This window comes from Hibiscus syriacus, unplaced genomic scaffold, assembly GCF_006381635.1.
Source record: "Hibiscus syriacus cultivar Baekdansim isolate YM2019G1 unplaced genomic scaffold, ASM638163v2 tig00110339_pilon, whole genome shotgun sequence".
In the NCBI taxonomy this organism is placed as follows: Eukaryota; Viridiplantae; Streptophyta; class Magnoliopsida; order Malvales; family Malvaceae; genus Hibiscus; species Hibiscus syriacus.
The window spans coordinates 2,020,421-2,036,951 of record NW_024062692.1 but is presented as its reverse complement, the minus strand read 5'-3'; the positions used below and the strand labels follow the sequence as shown (position 1 = coordinate 2,036,951).

Here is a 16,531-nt window from a genome sequence, read left to right as displayed (position 1 = left end):
AAAGGAGAAGAGAACTCTGGAGAATTCTCTCCCTTTCCACGTGTATATAATTCCATTTTTAATTCATTTCTTGGTCAATTGACCTTTTTGCCCTTTATTTCCTTTAATAATTACTAAATAACCTTCATCATATATATCTAATAATCATTGAACTATTTCATTCTTCTACTTTAGTCATCAAATTCTGAAACTTTACAATTTGGTCACTAACCCATAGTTTGGGATGTTACAATATACATCCATCTTTCAACAACCTTATGTGATTTTCGTACCGTTCCAATAAGATGAATCACCTTTAACTATCAAATTTTTTTATTAAGCTGAAGATGATTACAAAGTAATATATATTTTAAGTATTCTCAACAATTTGATAATAAACACTCAATCATTCTTATAGTCGTTGGTACTCGAATCCGTGATCTCTAAAAATAACAATAATTTATTTTAATCATCGAGGTAAGTTGGTTAATACCATTAACTATCAATTTTAAATTCTCCATTAACAATTATTTTATATAAAATTGAAATAAGTAAATGCTTTATTTAATCTATTTAACGAGTCTAACTACTTACATAACTCAAGCTTACTTAAAAAAACATCCTAAAAACAATTATCATACTACAAGCATCATCTGAATTTAAAAATTAAACAAAACAGAGCAAGAACTGAAGAGCATGAAATAAAAAGAAAAGAAAAAAGAGAAAAGGGTTGGCAAGGGAAAGGAAGAAGGCATAATAAAGAATACAATACGAGGGTTCCATAAATCAAAGTGGGAGCAAAGGGAAAGGCGATGGATGGCGGCGATTTCGAGGAGGCGAAAGCGAAAGGAAAGGAAGGCAAGTTTCTTTCGTTTCGTGTGCTGTGGGAGAGAAGGAAATTTAATATAGAGGGGGCGAATGTGCAAAGACAAAAAGGAAACAAAATAGAAAGTGGCGTCTGGTGAAGCCACGTGGCGTAGCATCAGTGGTTAGGTAGGAGAGAAAGAGGAGGAGGAAGGGCTGCTTTCCCTTATTCTCTCTCTCTCTCACGCGCTGCCATGTCAGAGTGGTAACCCCGTCCGTCCCCTATTACCCCGGCGAATCCGTATAGTATGCTTTCCCCTTTCTCTATAAAACCTCAATCCTTCTCTTTACAACTTCTATCTTTTTCGTGGAGTTTGGTTTATAATAATTATTATTATTTGTCAATTCTCAATATTTATTTCATTTTTTTCTCGTGTCTTCGCCTTTTCTCTCTCTCTCTCTCGTATCTCTCTTCGCTCCCTTTTTCTCTGCTTTGCTATACCCTAATACCCCTTCTCTCTCTCCTCAATCTGTCTATATTCACTACATCTTTCAATCTGTTACTCTTGATATTATTCCACTTGGTTTTGATTCTTTGATCCACGAGGGGAGGTGTTGGTAAGCTTCTTTTCTAATCTGGGTATTGATTATTTTCCTTTTTTGGCTTGGGCTTTTCTAATCTAGGTGCTTTGAGCTGCATGTTCTATCTATTTTGATGTTTTCTTGCATTTTTTGTGTCGTTTTTCATGTTGGGAGGTTTGTGTTTATGGTTTGATTGGATTGAATTTTGGTAGTTTTTATAGTAATTTGGGAATTGGGGTTCTGTGAGTGAGTTTGTGAATGAAGGTGAGTTTCTTCAAATGGGGTTTTCAGTTCAATGTAAGCTGAATGTTTATTGTATACATTGAAAATTTGAAACTCATTGTTTAATTTTGATCGTTTTCAGTGTTAATTTGCTTTGCATTTGATGAAATCGTTTGGTTTTGATGCTCATTCATAGACTAGATTAGACTAGATAATAGCTCCTGCCTCCTAGTTGTTACATTTCCCAAGCTGTTTTAATTTACTCCTGGGATTTAGGCTTGCATTTGTTCTCGTTGCTCAATCAATTGAATGTTTAGGGATGATGTCTATATTAATTATGCTACTCCTATCATATTATCTGATTCCATTGTTACCTCTACTTTATATGGGATATGGAGTTCGACTTTGGTTTGACTATTATGTTCACCTTTTTAGCTAAACCTTAGTCGCTCTCTTTTGGCATGTAGATGGATTAGTCATTTGGCTTTAATTTAATGAACTTTTTGGACATTTTAGAAACAAAAACCGAGAATAAAGTGGGCTTTGATGTTGCCTAGTAGGATTAGCAGCAGGTGAAGTTGAATGAAAATTATAAATAGCTAATCTGAAGTTGAGTTTGTTTGAGACGTTGTTTAGAAACATGAATAATGGAGGAATTCAGTATCATGAGTTTATGTTTCAATGAATTCAGTATGATCTCCCTCCCCTTCTCTCTCTCTCTTTTCTTTCTTTGTTTAGTAAATGGAGTTTTCTCTCATTTCAGAAATGCTTTCAATATGTTTAGTGCGTGCTTCACCCTCCTTTGGAATAATAAAAACGTTGTTGCTTGTTAACTGCTTTTCTGTGTTTTAACAAGTTATATTGCTGAAAATGTAGGGATTTCACCTTGATTCTTTGCAGGGGCTAAGATTGCAAATTGGAAGCTTCATTGCTCTGTCTGTGACTTGACATGCTTTCTGCTGTTCATAGACACAATGTTAATACTCATGATTAAAAAAGGATGAAAGATATCAGTTCATTGAATAGTAAAATGATTAACCGGAACTGGGTCCTGAAGCGCAAACGAAGAAAGCTTCCAAGTGGCCCATCCTTAGCCAATGGTAAAGAAGAAAACTTAGCGTCAGAATCTCCTAGGAGTTCTTCAGCTAAACGTAGGCTGAAGGGAGAAAATAGCTCCGATCAGTTATCTAAAAAGAAGGGAAATGATGGGGTATGCTGTTTTTTGTTCTTGTTCCTTCATTTAGTTGTTTACTCCCTTTGCAATGTAGTTCTTATCATATTTTGACTTGTTTGTTTGTGGTGGATGTTGCTGAACACTCTCCTTGATCTTTTTCTTGAAAATGTTCGTCAATATGTTTGAGTTTTACTCAAAATTTGATTGGTCAAGTGTTAAGAATTTTGCTAGATGTTTATCAAGTATCAGAATCAACATGGCAGAAGTTAAAATTTGAGTTATACATGTTGTTTCATATAATTTTTCACACGAGTGAATGGGCTCAGAACAAGAACTATTGGTGGATTTGGGTTTTCACATTTTTTCCATTGCAATATGCTTAGCGCTCTTCTTCTATGCATCAATTCATGTGACCTTGAGAACCTCTGAGTTCTGACCATGATTATGGGTTGTGTTTTCAAGAATGTTTCTTTCTTGAATTGTCTCCCGCACCATGCTCTGCTTGATAAATGTTTATGAACTTTTGCTGTTGGAAAATCAAAGAAAATCATTATAGTATCATACTGCATAATATTGTGAGGGAAAAAATCCAATGGAATATACATTCATTTGCAATCTTATGTCTTGACTGTGTTTTATGGGCATATTTAAACTGCTTCTTACAACTGTTCGCAATTTTTATTGTCTCCAGTACTACTATGAATGTGTTATTTGTGATCTCGGTGGCAACTTGTTGTGTTGTGATAATTGTCCCAGGACTTATCATCTACAATGCCTTGATCCACCTCTTAAGGTATGATATTTCAGCTAACTTTAGATGATCCTCATCTTTGTTTTATGGCTACATTAGCTATTTCTTTTTACTCATTTTCTTTCTTCTACTGTATCCATAATTTTAGCGCATCCCAATGGGAAAGTGGCAATGCCCAAAGTGCTGTAATACTGATCCACTCAAGCCCATTACCCATCTGGATTCATTTTCTAAACGAGCAAGATCGAAAACTATCAAGACAAATGCTCAAACTGGAATAAAGTCTCCTGCTACTGAAAAGGTGTCCCGAATTTTTGGAACATCCATTATTGCAAAGAAAAGATCCTCCTCTAGTAAAGGAAAATCTGATGTAGCTCAGGAAGTTGATACTTTCAAAAAGGAACCAGAAACCTCTCATATAGATGTACCTTCTAATCAATGTGTTACACCCCTTGGTGGTACTGAGGAAGGTGGTACATCTTGTGTGAATGTTGGTGATGCAAATAAGCCTGTTGCATCTCCAGCAGGTTCATCTGCTGAAAGAAAGTTTACTCCTGTAGCTGGTGGCTCATTATGTGTGGATATAGAAGATGGAGTGAAGCCTGTTGCATCTCCAGCAGGTTCATCTGCTGAACAGAAGTTAACTCCTGTAGCTGGTGAGGTTTTGTCTCATTCTAAAAGCACAAATTCAGAGCAAAATGAAGAAGCACCTGAACCGAAGCATGAATTGTCTTGTGATAATGAGGCACCCAGAAACAAAATTGTTCTTGCAATTGGTTTAGCCAAAAGGAAAAATAGAAAAAGAAAGCAGAAAGTCTGTAGTGAGGCAAGTCAAAAGAAGCATAAGAGAGATAAGGGTAACAGTGCTGTTAGTACTTCAAAAAAGAAGGGCTCCAAAGCAAATAATATTGATCCTGGAACTAGTAAAAGTCATAAGAAGCGGAAACCTGTTAGCCATGGGGTTTCTGCATCTTTGTCAAAGGATGATGACGGGAGCAAGAATTTTGATTCTCAGAAAAAAGATGAGGTATATTCTAATCTTCTAGGTTCCCCCTGCCCCACATGGTGGTTGTATGTCTTTTATTTTCTTTCATTTGCTCAGGTGAGTTTTGGAGTGAAATAGTGAATGATGTAGAAGATGATAGTGTTTGTGTTTTTTTAACGAGTCATTTAGAATTTTTTTTGTTGTCTAGAAGTATTTGTACTTAAATGGATTCTTCTTTCTGAAATGTACTCTTGCATATGTGATTGGGGGAAAATGTTTGTCCAGAGTAGAGTTTGCAGCAGTATTCTTTGGGGAGAGATAATAGCTGGACAGTTTCGTCTTCTAAACTTCACATGTTCTGCATATTTTAACTAGAATGTATAGTTGAAGTTGTCTGTTGATTTTAAGTTGGTATTCAAGCTTTTGGTTTACGTCAGTTTGATAAATGTCCTTAAATCCTGCTGTCTGATATATTTATTTCCCCATTGTAGCATAAATATAAAGCTACAGCTTAGGATGGCCTTTTATCTTATTGGTGCTTGCATAAATTTAGTACACTCTGTTTATTTTGGACGTTTTAGTCAACTTCCTAAAGTTAATGCCTTGAAATATATGATACACACATTAATGCACCAGTATATGATTTCTTACAAAATACAGTTGTTGTCTTCATAAGTGAGTGTTTCTCATTGCTGATGTGATCACATCATTGTGACTACTCTTGGAATTCTTTCTGCTGATTAATCGAATCTTGCTAATTTCTTGAGCAGAAGCTTCCTGAGGCTGCAGCACACCTGTCTGTTGAGTTGGATAAAGGTACTCTCAATGCTCCGCAGATATCTGAAGACAGTGTTCCTGCTGAACTTCTGCTGGTTAGTTCACTTATCTGTATTGGTTATAGACTTTTTACTTTTGTGGTTGATCACTGGCCTTTTTCCCCAAATTTCACACTTTTCTGCTTCACAGGTTGATCGGGTTCTAGGATGTCGGGTTCAAGGTGATAATGCTAGTGTTTTGCATCATGCATCTGCAGCACTTTCAGAAGATCTGCTTTCTGATGATTTTGTAATTGCAGTAAATCCAATCAGACTTTCAGAGGAGAATTCTGTTTGTGATATTGGTTCAGATATAGTAACTGCTGAAAATCTTACCGATGGTTGTCCTAGGACGCTGAAAAGTTCTGATAAAGAAGAAAGCACAAAGAATGATATCAGGGTGGATAAAATGAATGTATATAGAAGGTCTGTCACTAAGAAATGCAAGGGAGGGGATTCTGTGGACTTAGTGAGCAATGATACTAAGGATTCAGTCAGTGCAATCATAAATGGTAAGGAGCAAGATGAATCTGCAATAAGTGTAGAAGATTCAGGAAAAAGAAATGAAAACATTGTCGTAGAAGAGTTGAATGCTGCTGATGTTAGTGTGAAAAGTCATGGTACCACTGAAGCTCCGAATGTATGTGAAGCTCCTGCAAAAGCAAAAGAGATAGGTGTAGGAAAGAAAATAAGTAGCAGTGTTGAAAATAAAGTCCAAGGACCAGCTGTGATTGAATGTGCAAGTTCTAAAGAGGGGACGGTGTCATATGAATTTTTTGTTAAATGGGTGGGGATGTCCCATATCCATAATTGTTGGATTTCTGAGTCCCAACTGAAAAGTCTGGCAAAGAGAAAACTAGAAAATTACAAGGCCAAGTACGGGACAACTGTGATAAATATCTGCGAGGAAAAGTGGAAGAAGCCTCAGCGGGTTATTTCTCTCCGTGTTTCAAATAATGTCCAGGAAGCTTTTGTGAAATGGACTGGTCTTCCATACGATGAATGCACTTGGGAAAGGTTAGATGAACCTGTTATTCAACAATCTTCTCATCTGATTGACCAGTTTGATCAGTTTGAACACCAAACATGGGAAAATGATGCCACTAAGGATGAAGTTAGGGCAAAGGGGGAACAGCAGCATGATATTATTTCTTTAGCTGAGCAACCTAAAGAACTGAAGGGAGGCTCGCTATTTCCCCATCAGCTTGAAGCACTCAATTGGCTGCGTAGATGTTGGCATAAATCCAAAAATGTTATACTCGCTGATGAAATGGGGCTTGGAAAGACTGTATCTGCTATTTCCTTTATTTCGTCACTTTATTTTGAGTTTAAAGCTACTCTGCCATGTTTAGTGCTGGTTCCACTTTCTACTATGCCTAACTGGCTTGCTGAGTTCTCATTATGGGCTCCTGATTTAAATGTTGTGGAGTATCACGGTTGTGCCAAAGCAAGGGCCATCATTCGCCAGTATGAATGGCATGCTAGTGATCCAAATGATTCGAGTAGGAAAACAGCTGCTTACAAATTTAATGTTCTTTTAACCACATATGAAATGATTCTTGCGGACTCCTCTCATTTGCGTGGTGTTCCTTGGGAAGTTCTTGTGGTTGATGAGGGTCATCGTTTGAAAAACTCAGGAAGTAAGCTGTTTAGCTTGCTCAACACATTCTCTTTCCAACATCGTGTTCTATTGACTGGAACTCCACTCCAGAATAACATTGGTGAGATGTATAACTTGCTTAATTTCTTGCAGCCAGCTTCCTTCCCTTCTTTATCTTCATTCGAGGAGAAATTTAATGATCTTACAACTGCGGAAAAGGTGGAAGAACTGAAGAAACTTGTTGCTCCTCATATGCTTCGAAGGCTTAAAAGGGATGCTATGAAAAATATTCCCCCTAAAACTGAACGAATGGTGCCTGTCGAGCTGTCATCCATTCAAGCTGAATATTACCGTGCAATGCTAACTAAAAACTACCAGATATTACGGAACATTGGGAAAGGGGTTGCACAGCAGTCCATGTTAAACATTGTGATGCAACTGAGAAAGGTTTGTAATCATCCATATCTCATACCAGGTACTGAGCCTGAGTCTGGATCACTGGAGTTTCTTCATGAAATGCGTATAAAAGCTTCAGCCAAGTTGACTCTGTTGCATTCCATGCTTAAAGTCTTATACAGAGAAGGCCATCGAGTTCTTATTTTTTCACAAATGACTAAGCTTCTTGATATCCTTGAGGATTACTTAACCATAGAATTTGGCCCTAAAACATATGAGAGAGTTGATGGCTCTGTTTCAGTTGCTGATCGTCAAACAGCGATAGCAAGGTTCAACCAAGATAAAAGTCGATTTGTCTTCTTGTTATCGACACGCTCTTGTGGTCTTGGTATCAATTTGGCAACCGCTGACACAGTTATAATTTATGATTCTGATTTCAACCCCCATGCTGACATCCAAGCTATGAATCGGGCACATCGAATTGGACAATCAAACAGACTTTTAGTATACAGGCTTGTAGTTCGTGCCAGTGTAGAAGAGCGGATCTTGCAACTGGCTAAAAAGAAGCTGATGCTTGATCAGCTGTTTGTCAACAAGTCTGGATCCCAAAAGGAAGTGGAAGATATTCTGCGATGGGGAACAGAAGAACTCTTCATTGATTCTTCTACTGGGAAAGATTCAGGTGAAGGTAATAACAATAAAGAAGATGCACTAATGGATATAGAACATAAGCACCGGAAGAAGGTTGGTGGTCTTGGAGATGTGTACCAAGACAAATGCACGGATGGCAGCAACAAGGTTGTGTGGGATGAAAATGCAATTTTGAAATTGCTTGATCGTTCAAACCTTCAGTCTGGAACAATTGATGTCGAGGGGGATTTGGAAAATGATATGCTGGGCTCAGTAAAGGTGAGGTATTGTACTCATGTCATGTTGAAGTGTGTGGTTTTATGTTAATACATTCATTGGCTTGCAAATGTAATGACATATTGTACATTTTTTTCCTCTGCACGAGAATGATACAAACTTATGGATTTTTTTAAATAAAACTTGGAATTACTGTTTTATTGCTTCTATATTTGCTGTTTGTAATAAAATTGACTATGTATATAATGTCCCCTCCCCCAGTTGAGCTTAAAATGTATGATTTACTTGGTCAAAGTAGGAGCTCCGTGGTCTACCCCTTATTGTTACGAGCTGTACCTGTTTTGGAAAGCCGAAAGTTATAATACTGATTGTTTGCAGTTTATAAAAAAAATTATGCATACAATCTTGAATATTATTTCCAACTAGTAGAGCAAGCTGTTGAGATTATTGCATCTGCTATTCCCTTAAATTATGTTGCCCAGAGCCCCAGAGACTTCATGCTTATGTGAGAGTAAATTTTTTATTGTTAAAATTGATAGTTTATTGAATGTTTTACTATCTCATTATGCAACTTTATTTGGCCACTGTTTTAGGGGGTCTTAAAAGTAGCTTCTGATGGGACTCTTTATTTTCCTTAAAAAATTCTTATAATTCCTAATATTTCTTTTGTCTTTGATCTTACCTGTTGTTGTGTTAGACTTTCCTATTTTTATCATCTGTTCTTATTCAGTAAAATCTTCTTGTTTCTTTTAATGAACATTTCCTCATTTCTTCATGTGCAGTCAGTGGAATGGAATGATGAAACAACAGAGGAACCAGGAGGAGGTGAATCATCTCCGGCTGGTACTGATGATATTTCAGAGCAGACTTCTGAGAAGAAAGAAGAAAATGTGTTGAATGGTACTGAAGAAAATGAATGGGACAAACTTTTGCGTGTGAGGTAAAGATCTCTTCTTCTCCCCACCCCAATAATTTATTTTTCTGTAAAAAAAATTCTTAAATTAAAGGTTCCTTACATTTAAACGCACAGGAAAATCTAAATTCGCTCATGAAAAACCCAATAGAATAGTTGAGAATATGATTAAGTTCATGCTCTGCATACAGTCATGGAATGAGTTCAACAGCTAGGGATTTGATTTTGTTGAAGTTATGAGGATCTCCTGGCATTCCACTTGGATGATAAACTTGAGAAAATCTCCTCTTTCTCTTGTTCTTTAAATTATAGGAAATACATTATTGTCAATCTCTGAGCTTAATAAAGATGCAACCGTTTACTTTTGTTTTAAAATGTTAAGTCAGAGTAGGAATGGCCCTTGTTGGCTGCTTGACGTAGTGAGTGGCAGGTTTAGATTGCACAATCATGCTTGCAGACGGATTAAACTTTAAAGAGATGTATTATATTGGTAATATATGTCTTTTGTTTTCAATCTTATTTTTAGTATCAAAGGAACTATGAGGGAATTTAGGGTTAGATTTGGCATTTTATTTTATGTTAGGGTTAGGAATAACTGGATAAAATACCTATGTTCTTTCGTTTTTTGGTAGTTGTGAACATTAAGCTTTTTTTTACTGAGATATTGAGAACTGAGGTTTTGGATTCTGGGTTGAAATTTCTGGTTATATTTAGTTTTTTTGGTAGTTCTTGGCAGTTTCTTTGGCATTATTGGGACTACTAAATCTTGATAGCATTCCACCTGTAGATCTGTAAACTTTGCCACCAAATCTGCTGTTTGAAGTGGAGTTATTATCTTAGATATTTCTTGCTCTTTGTCCCACTGTCTTGGGTTTCTAGCTTTGTAGATAGCTGAGCTGCTTCAGGTCCAGAGAAGCTCCTATATGATGCAATTGACAACAGTTAACAGGCTCAATTTTTACTTTCCTGCCGGAAATAGTGTGATCTGCAATTCAGAACTGGTCATTTTCTTTCAAAGGAAGAAAGCTTGCATAATAAATGAATTGTCCTGGTGCTGTTGTTCTGAAATAATAAATGCTATTATGCTGAATGAGTGGTCAAAATAAATAATGAGTTGAGATAAACTTATGTTCGGTGCGGGAATAGCAACTCTTGCACCTTCTTTTTAGCATACGCTATGTTTTCTTTTCGATAAATTTCTTTCAGATGGAATATCAAAAAGTATCTGGTCTCATTTAAACCTGTCATGCATAATTGAATATTAATTTTGAATACACTTTTGTTATAGGAATAAGAGTTCAACTAAATCTAGTTGAAACGATTCATATATTAAATGCAGCTGAACCTTTTTGAGAGACGAATCCCATTGAACTTTTGTCAAAGAACTAAAGTAGAGAATTTTCATTATTTTTAATGTCACCAAAAACTTGATTTTCCACTTTCGCCGTAGAACTTTTTTTTGTTATGGACTTGTGTAAACTTTCTTGCTTGATTTACTGTGTAACAGGTGGGAGAAATATCAAAATGAGGAGGAAGCAGCCCTTGGTAGAGGGAAGCGGCAAAGGAAAACTGTCTCCTATAGAGAAGCTTATACTCCCCATCCCAATGAAACAATGATCGAGGTACTTCAATTCGCTTTCTGCATTAAAATGCATGTAAAATTGGCTCTCTTTTATCCTTGATGTGTAAAACTTTTCAAAATATACAGAGATCCTTCCGTTATTCTGCATTCACGTGCTTGCGTAGTAGCCTGTAATTGCAAGTATCCTACATAGTTGTACTGGTTATTCATAGTGTGTACACCTTGTCTTCTGTTGAAAAGCAGAGTGGTGGTGAAGAAGGAAAGGAACCAGATGCAGAGCCGGAGCGGGAATATACACCAGCAGGACGGGCTCTTAAAGCGAAGTAGTAAGTTCTGATTCTTTCCTAGAATTGCTTTTGCTGAATTTTCTGTTGAGATGCCAGTAAAGTGGTATTTTCAAAATGACTTCGCCAGCAATACTCCGAATGCATGTTAGATGAAAGATTGTTAAATGGGATAAATGAATCAATATGATGGAGTTAAACTGTTGTCCTTTAGTAGAAAAGTACACTTGGTCCAATTGCATGAACTCTTTGGATAATTTGACAGTCATTTCTACTCTTTGAATAATTTGACAGTACTAAACTCCGTGCTCGACAAAAAGAACGGCTTGCTAGGAAGAATGCAACTGAAGAAGCTTGTCCCAGTGAGGGATTTCCTGGATTTGAATCGGTACCTCAGTGTCATGTGAATGAAAGAGATGGGGATCATGTTAATAAATCAGATCAACGGCCAGATAAAGAGAAGTGTTTGGTAATTGACTTGGAGGATAGCAAACTTGATCAATCATCAGATGAACCAAAGAGGACAGATGATTCCGTTTTAAGGCTTGGGAGGCTGTCTAATCATAAAAGAAGCGGACAATTGAATCTTTCTGTTAATCCTCTTCATCAGTCTTCTCCTGACATAATCCTTCCAAGTAACAGTTATCAAGGCATAAGCTATAACAACTCTCTACCAACCAACAACTTGTTGCCAGTTCTTGGGCTTTGTGCCCCCAATGCTAGTCAGCTAGACACGTTTCATAAAAGCTTCTTAAGATCAAATGGTCGGCAAATCAGGGCAGGAACTGGACCAGAGTTTCCATTCAGTTTAGCTCCAACTACTGGACCTTCAACTGTGAAAGAAGCAAAAGGTCAAGAGGCTACCTTGGAAAAATTTAAATTGCAAGATGCATCGCCAGAAGTTTTACATCGTCTTAAAATTGGAAGCCAAGATAATTGGCTTCCATTTAATCCGGTAACACTCTTTCTTAGCATTTTGTTTTTCTTTAGTTTTCAAATACAAAACATTCCAACCTATGTTCATATATAATGACAAGACTTGTTTCCTTGCAGTATCATCCTCCTGCTTCACAAGGAAAAGATTTTGGTCGGTTAGAAAGTTCTGGTGCTAGTTCTTCTGATTTTCAGGAAAAGATGTTACTGCCTAACATACCTTTTGATGAGAAAATGCTACCCCGGGTTCCCCTTCATCCCAAAAGCATGATGACATCACATCATGAACTATTACCTAGCTTATCTTTAGGGAGTAGGCTTGATGCTGTGAATGATTCAGTGCAAGACCTTCCAACAATGCCATTGCTGCCCAATTTGAAATTTCCTCCACAAGATGTGTCTAGGTATAATCAACAAGAGAGGGACATGCCTCCAACATTGGGATTGGGTCAGTTTCCGTCTCTCTCTTCTTTTCCTGAAAACCATAGGAGGGTGCTTGAAAATATCATGCTGAGAACTGGATCTGGAACTGGGAACTTGTATAAAAAGAAATCGAAAGTAGAGTACTGGTCAGAGGATGAACTTGATTTTCTCTGGATTGGTGTTCGTAGACATGGTCGAGGTAGTTGGGATGCAATGCTTAGAGATCCCAGGCTAAAATTTTCTAAGTATAAAACTTCAGAAGATTTGGCAGCTAGGTGGGAGGAGGAACAACTCAAATTTTTGGATTGTTCAGTATTTCCAGTTCCAAAATTCCCCAAGATAACAAAAACAACCAAACCTTCTTCCTTGTTTCCAAGCATTCCTGTTGGAATGATGACTCGGGCATTGCAGGGTAGTAGGTTTGTTGCACCCTCAAAATTTCAAGCGCACCTGACTGATATGAAATTGGGTTTCAGTGATCAGCTTGGTTTGCAAGATGATAATTTTCCTCCTATTCCAACATGGAATCCTGACATATCTCGTGCAAATTTTTCTGCAGATTCAGTTGCTGGGCCCTCTGATAGGCCAGGGCCGGCTGTGAATTTACCTAGTGATAAACCTTTTTTTCTCAACTCTTTTGGTGCCAGCAACTTGGCTTCAAGTTTGAATTGTCCTAATAGCTTTGATTTACAGAGGGAGGAGGATGACTATGGGACAATGAAGGATGGGAAATTGCCTAGTGTTGATAAATCGCTATATATTTTACGTGATTTACAAATTAATGGTGGAAGTGGTGAATCTGCTGGCTCTGGGTTTCTCCCTGATCCTAATAAAAGGCTGAATCTTTCCTCTTCGAAGGGAAAAGTAGTAGTTGGAAACAGTTCTTCCAAGAACAAGTTACCTCACTGGCTTCGTGAAGCAGTTAGTGTTCCTGCCAAACCTCCAGATCCTGATCTACCACCTACTGTCTCTGCAATAGCTGAGTCAGTTCGTGTACTGTATGGAGAAGATAAGTCAACCATTCCTCCATTTGTTGTACCTGGCCCCCCTCCTCCTCAACCAAAGGATCCAAGACACGGTCTAAAGAAGAAAAAGAAAAGAAAGTCACACATGTTTAGGCAGGTCCTACCGGACACAGCTGGAAGTAGTAGGCTCTCTCCGGCATGCTCAATTCCATGGGCACCACCATTTCATTTGCTTCCACAATCAATAACTGGAACTGCAGGGCTTCCTTTGATTGAATCTGATTTCAGCAGGCCTCCTCTTAATTTAAGCATGATGAATCCACCGTCTTCATCAGCATATATAATTCCACCAAAGCAATCAAGTATGGGATTATCCCCCTCCCCTGAAGTGCTTCAGCTGGTAGCATCTTGTGTTGCTCCAGGGCCACACTTGTCACTAACTTCTGGCATGACAAATTCTAGCTTACCTGATGGCAAGCATCCATTGTCTAAGCCTGTTAGTGAAGTTGGATATCCAGATTCACAAGGTGTGCCTGACAAAGGGAAGGCTAAACTGAGCCCGCCCGTTGATGTCCAGGATCAATCTCCAGAGGAGAGACAAGATGAGCCTGATTGTTGTGGGGATTCCAGCAAGACTCAGTCTGATCTTCTTCGGCCTGAACAACCTAATGTAGAGGAAATGTCATCAGAAGGCACTGTGTCAGATCATCCTGTGAGTGACCATGATGCTGATATACCGGAGTAAACCGTGAAACAATTATTCTTTGAAGTGTTCGAATTTTTGTAGGCTGAAGCGGTGAGAGTGATTAACTAGCGTATATAGGGATCATTTAGGACATCTCTAATGTAAAGTTTCTGTAAGAGGAATGCAATATATATTGTTGCCTGCTTGCCACGGCATTGTTTGTGTCTCACCTTCAGTTTGAGAGCTTGCAGCTATTTGCGTCCACCAACAATGGAATTTTCATCTGATGATCTAACCAGGTGATTGCATTTGGAGGAAACTTTGTTTCTTGTTGCAGTAAGCTTCGGCCGCCTACATATATGTTATCTTCAAGCTATCTGAGTGGTGCCAAATTTTGTTTGTTTGTTTGTTTCATAATTGTAAAATTATCCTTCTGAATGTGAAGTCCTTCTAGTTTATATTTGTGGCATTAAAATAACGTCTGGTGTAGCATGGATGGTGGGTATTTCGTTTTGGTTTGTTACTGCATCGGACAACTTAATGTAGAAAATTTAATATTAGAGTTTTTGAAAAGATCATTCTTTTTCATTTTTTTTTTTGTTCTTTCTTGGTTACACTCTCGATTCCAAGATTTCGTCTCGACTAATTCAGACCAATTTGCGTCACACAGCTGGATTTGGTGGGTGAGTCTTCCAACATGAATTTTATGCATACATAAAGACTGAACTAAAATGATGTATTTTGCATCAGACTAGACTTAGATATACATGGTTAATCTTTGATTTTGTGACCAAGTAAAGATCAATATATTGAACTATTTCTTATTTTTATTACTTTAATCATTTGAAATTGTTTAAGGGAAAAGGATTAATTATAATATATTTTACATAATTTTCCCACCAAATCCAAAAGAGAGAAAAAAAAGGATGTATTGTAATTTGTAAAGCCATAGTAATACTCTTTCACATGTCTGTGTCTTCCCCTGCATAAATTACTCGGTCGTTAATGATTAAAACTTCAACTGATTTGCATTCAAAATGCACATACAATCCATTGTTTTGAACTGATCTCTCATTTACGAGTCACAGTCTATTAAAGTTTTTAAAAAAATCATATATATAGGGATACAATAATTTATGTTAGGATGATAAATTAAGATATTATATTAGAAATTTGGAGATACGAAACTATAAAAATATTAAGGGATATGAAATTAAATAATTAATATAAAAATATGTAAAATATAAGAGAATTTAAAACTTTGAAGGGGTAAAACCAAACCTAGCACCCCTTATCCATCCGTGATCATATATACATAATGAAATTAGACATATATATTACCGAGTGATTTATTAATAAAATATTGAATCCTTTACTCTAATGACCGAAATACATTATATTAATTACCAAGCATAAAAAAATATTAATTTATGAATATATGTAGTTTCATGGAAGGTGTACACGTCCAGTTCTAAAACTTGTGCTTTAAGTCGTTTCGACCATATCTAAACAAAAGCAAAATTATAGACTGCTGAAAAATTTATCTTTACATTGCAATGATTACGATAATTCTTAAGCACTTATTGACTAAATCTCTCATTAATGCTAAAAGTAATTTAATACAAAACGTGAATGAATACATAGTAAGATGATAAAGGCATTGATGGTGAAGCTAAAGCTAAAGCCAAACTCAAAACCTCATGCTAGAAAAAACACATCATCCATTACAAACCCTTGTGGAAACAAATCATCATGATCAGTCGACGTAATACTGTCAAAAGAAATCTCGCCTTCTTGTTCTTGTTCTTCATTTGACAGTTGCTGCTGGTGCTGGTAATGTTGTTCATGCTTGGTGTCAACAAAAGGCTGTGATAGTATTGGAGGGTGATCCGAAGTGGGGCTGTGATTATAGTGGTGATCGTTCTTAGCATTTGTAAGTGCGAAATTTATATTGACAGGGCTTCTTGTGATATTGTTGACGAATGAAATGGAGCTGCTACGACGGCGGCAGCCGGTGAATTGTTGCACCAATGATATGAAGTTTTTGGCATCGGTATTGAAGAGGGTGATGGGTGTTGTTTTTGAAGCTCTGGACCGTCTCCGAATAGGCTTTGATACACAGCCCTTGGGGGCCAAGTGATGGTCACCGGCGGCTACAAATGAAGTGTTGGGGGCGGTGACGATAACCGCAGCCACCTATGAGAATGCGAAAGAAGTATCAACGGTTTGTTGATAGAGTTGCATCCAGTCAGATGAAGAGGCAGACAGGATTTCGCACATGGTTCCAAAGTGTCCCATTGATAGTTGGTGGTTGCAATTTGAAGTTAAGTTGCATTGAGTTATATAGTAATGAATAAAGAGTGAGTTGGTGAGCAATCAATACGAGGATCTAATAAATTAGATTGTGAGAATCACTCTTATCACTGTAGTATTCTATCCGAATTAGTCGGTCATTAGATATATTATAAAAAATATAGGGATGGTCAAAGCAAGACATGCATTCAATTTTATTGCCAAAGGATGTTTGATTATTTCCAGGAAGCATCAGCTGTTTATGTCAATGAGATCATC

General features: G+C 37.3%; 2 protein-coding genes across 7 annotated transcripts; one reads left to right on the top strand and one right to left on the bottom strand.

Moving 5' to 3' along the window:
- The first annotated feature begins 694 nt into the window (after window positions 1-694).
- LOC120120486 (protein CHROMATIN REMODELING 4-like) lies at window positions 695-14,336 on the top strand. 6 transcript variants are annotated; one of them, XM_039140124.1, is made up of 11 exons: window positions 695-1,089; window positions 2,488-2,797; window positions 3,453-3,554; window positions 3,661-4,539; window positions 5,268-5,365; window positions 5,460-8,217; window positions 8,958-9,115; window positions 10,596-10,710; window positions 10,911-10,996; window positions 11,249-11,909; window positions 12,008-14,336. In XM_039140124.1, the coding sequence occupies exons 2-11, from the start codon at window positions 2,588-2,590 to the stop codon at window positions 14,018-14,020; spliced, it is 7,080 nt and encodes a 2,359-aa protein (XP_038996055.1). In that variant the 5' UTR covers window positions 695-1,089; window positions 2,488-2,587; the 3' UTR covers window positions 14,021-14,336. The 6 variants fall into 6 exon arrangements, with proteins under 6 accessions (XP_038996055.1, XP_038996054.1, XP_038996056.1 ...); XM_039140123.1 differs by having other exon boundaries at window positions 695-1,395; XM_039140125.1 differs by having other exon boundaries at window positions 695-1,401; window positions 10,914-10,996.
- Window positions 14,337-15,651: 1,315 nt separating this feature from the next.
- Window positions 15,652-16,246, bottom strand: LOC120120487 (VQ motif-containing protein 22-like). The gene is made up of 2 exons (XM_039140127.1): window positions 16,170-16,246; window positions 15,652-16,136 (listed from the first exon to the last, which is right to left on the bottom strand). The coding sequence occupies exons 1-2, from the start codon at window positions 16,238-16,240 to the stop codon at window positions 15,659-15,661; spliced, it is 549 nt and encodes a 182-aa protein (XP_038996058.1). The 5' UTR covers window positions 16,241-16,246; the 3' UTR covers window positions 15,652-15,658.
- Between the last annotated feature and the right edge of the window lie 285 nt (window positions 16,247-16,531).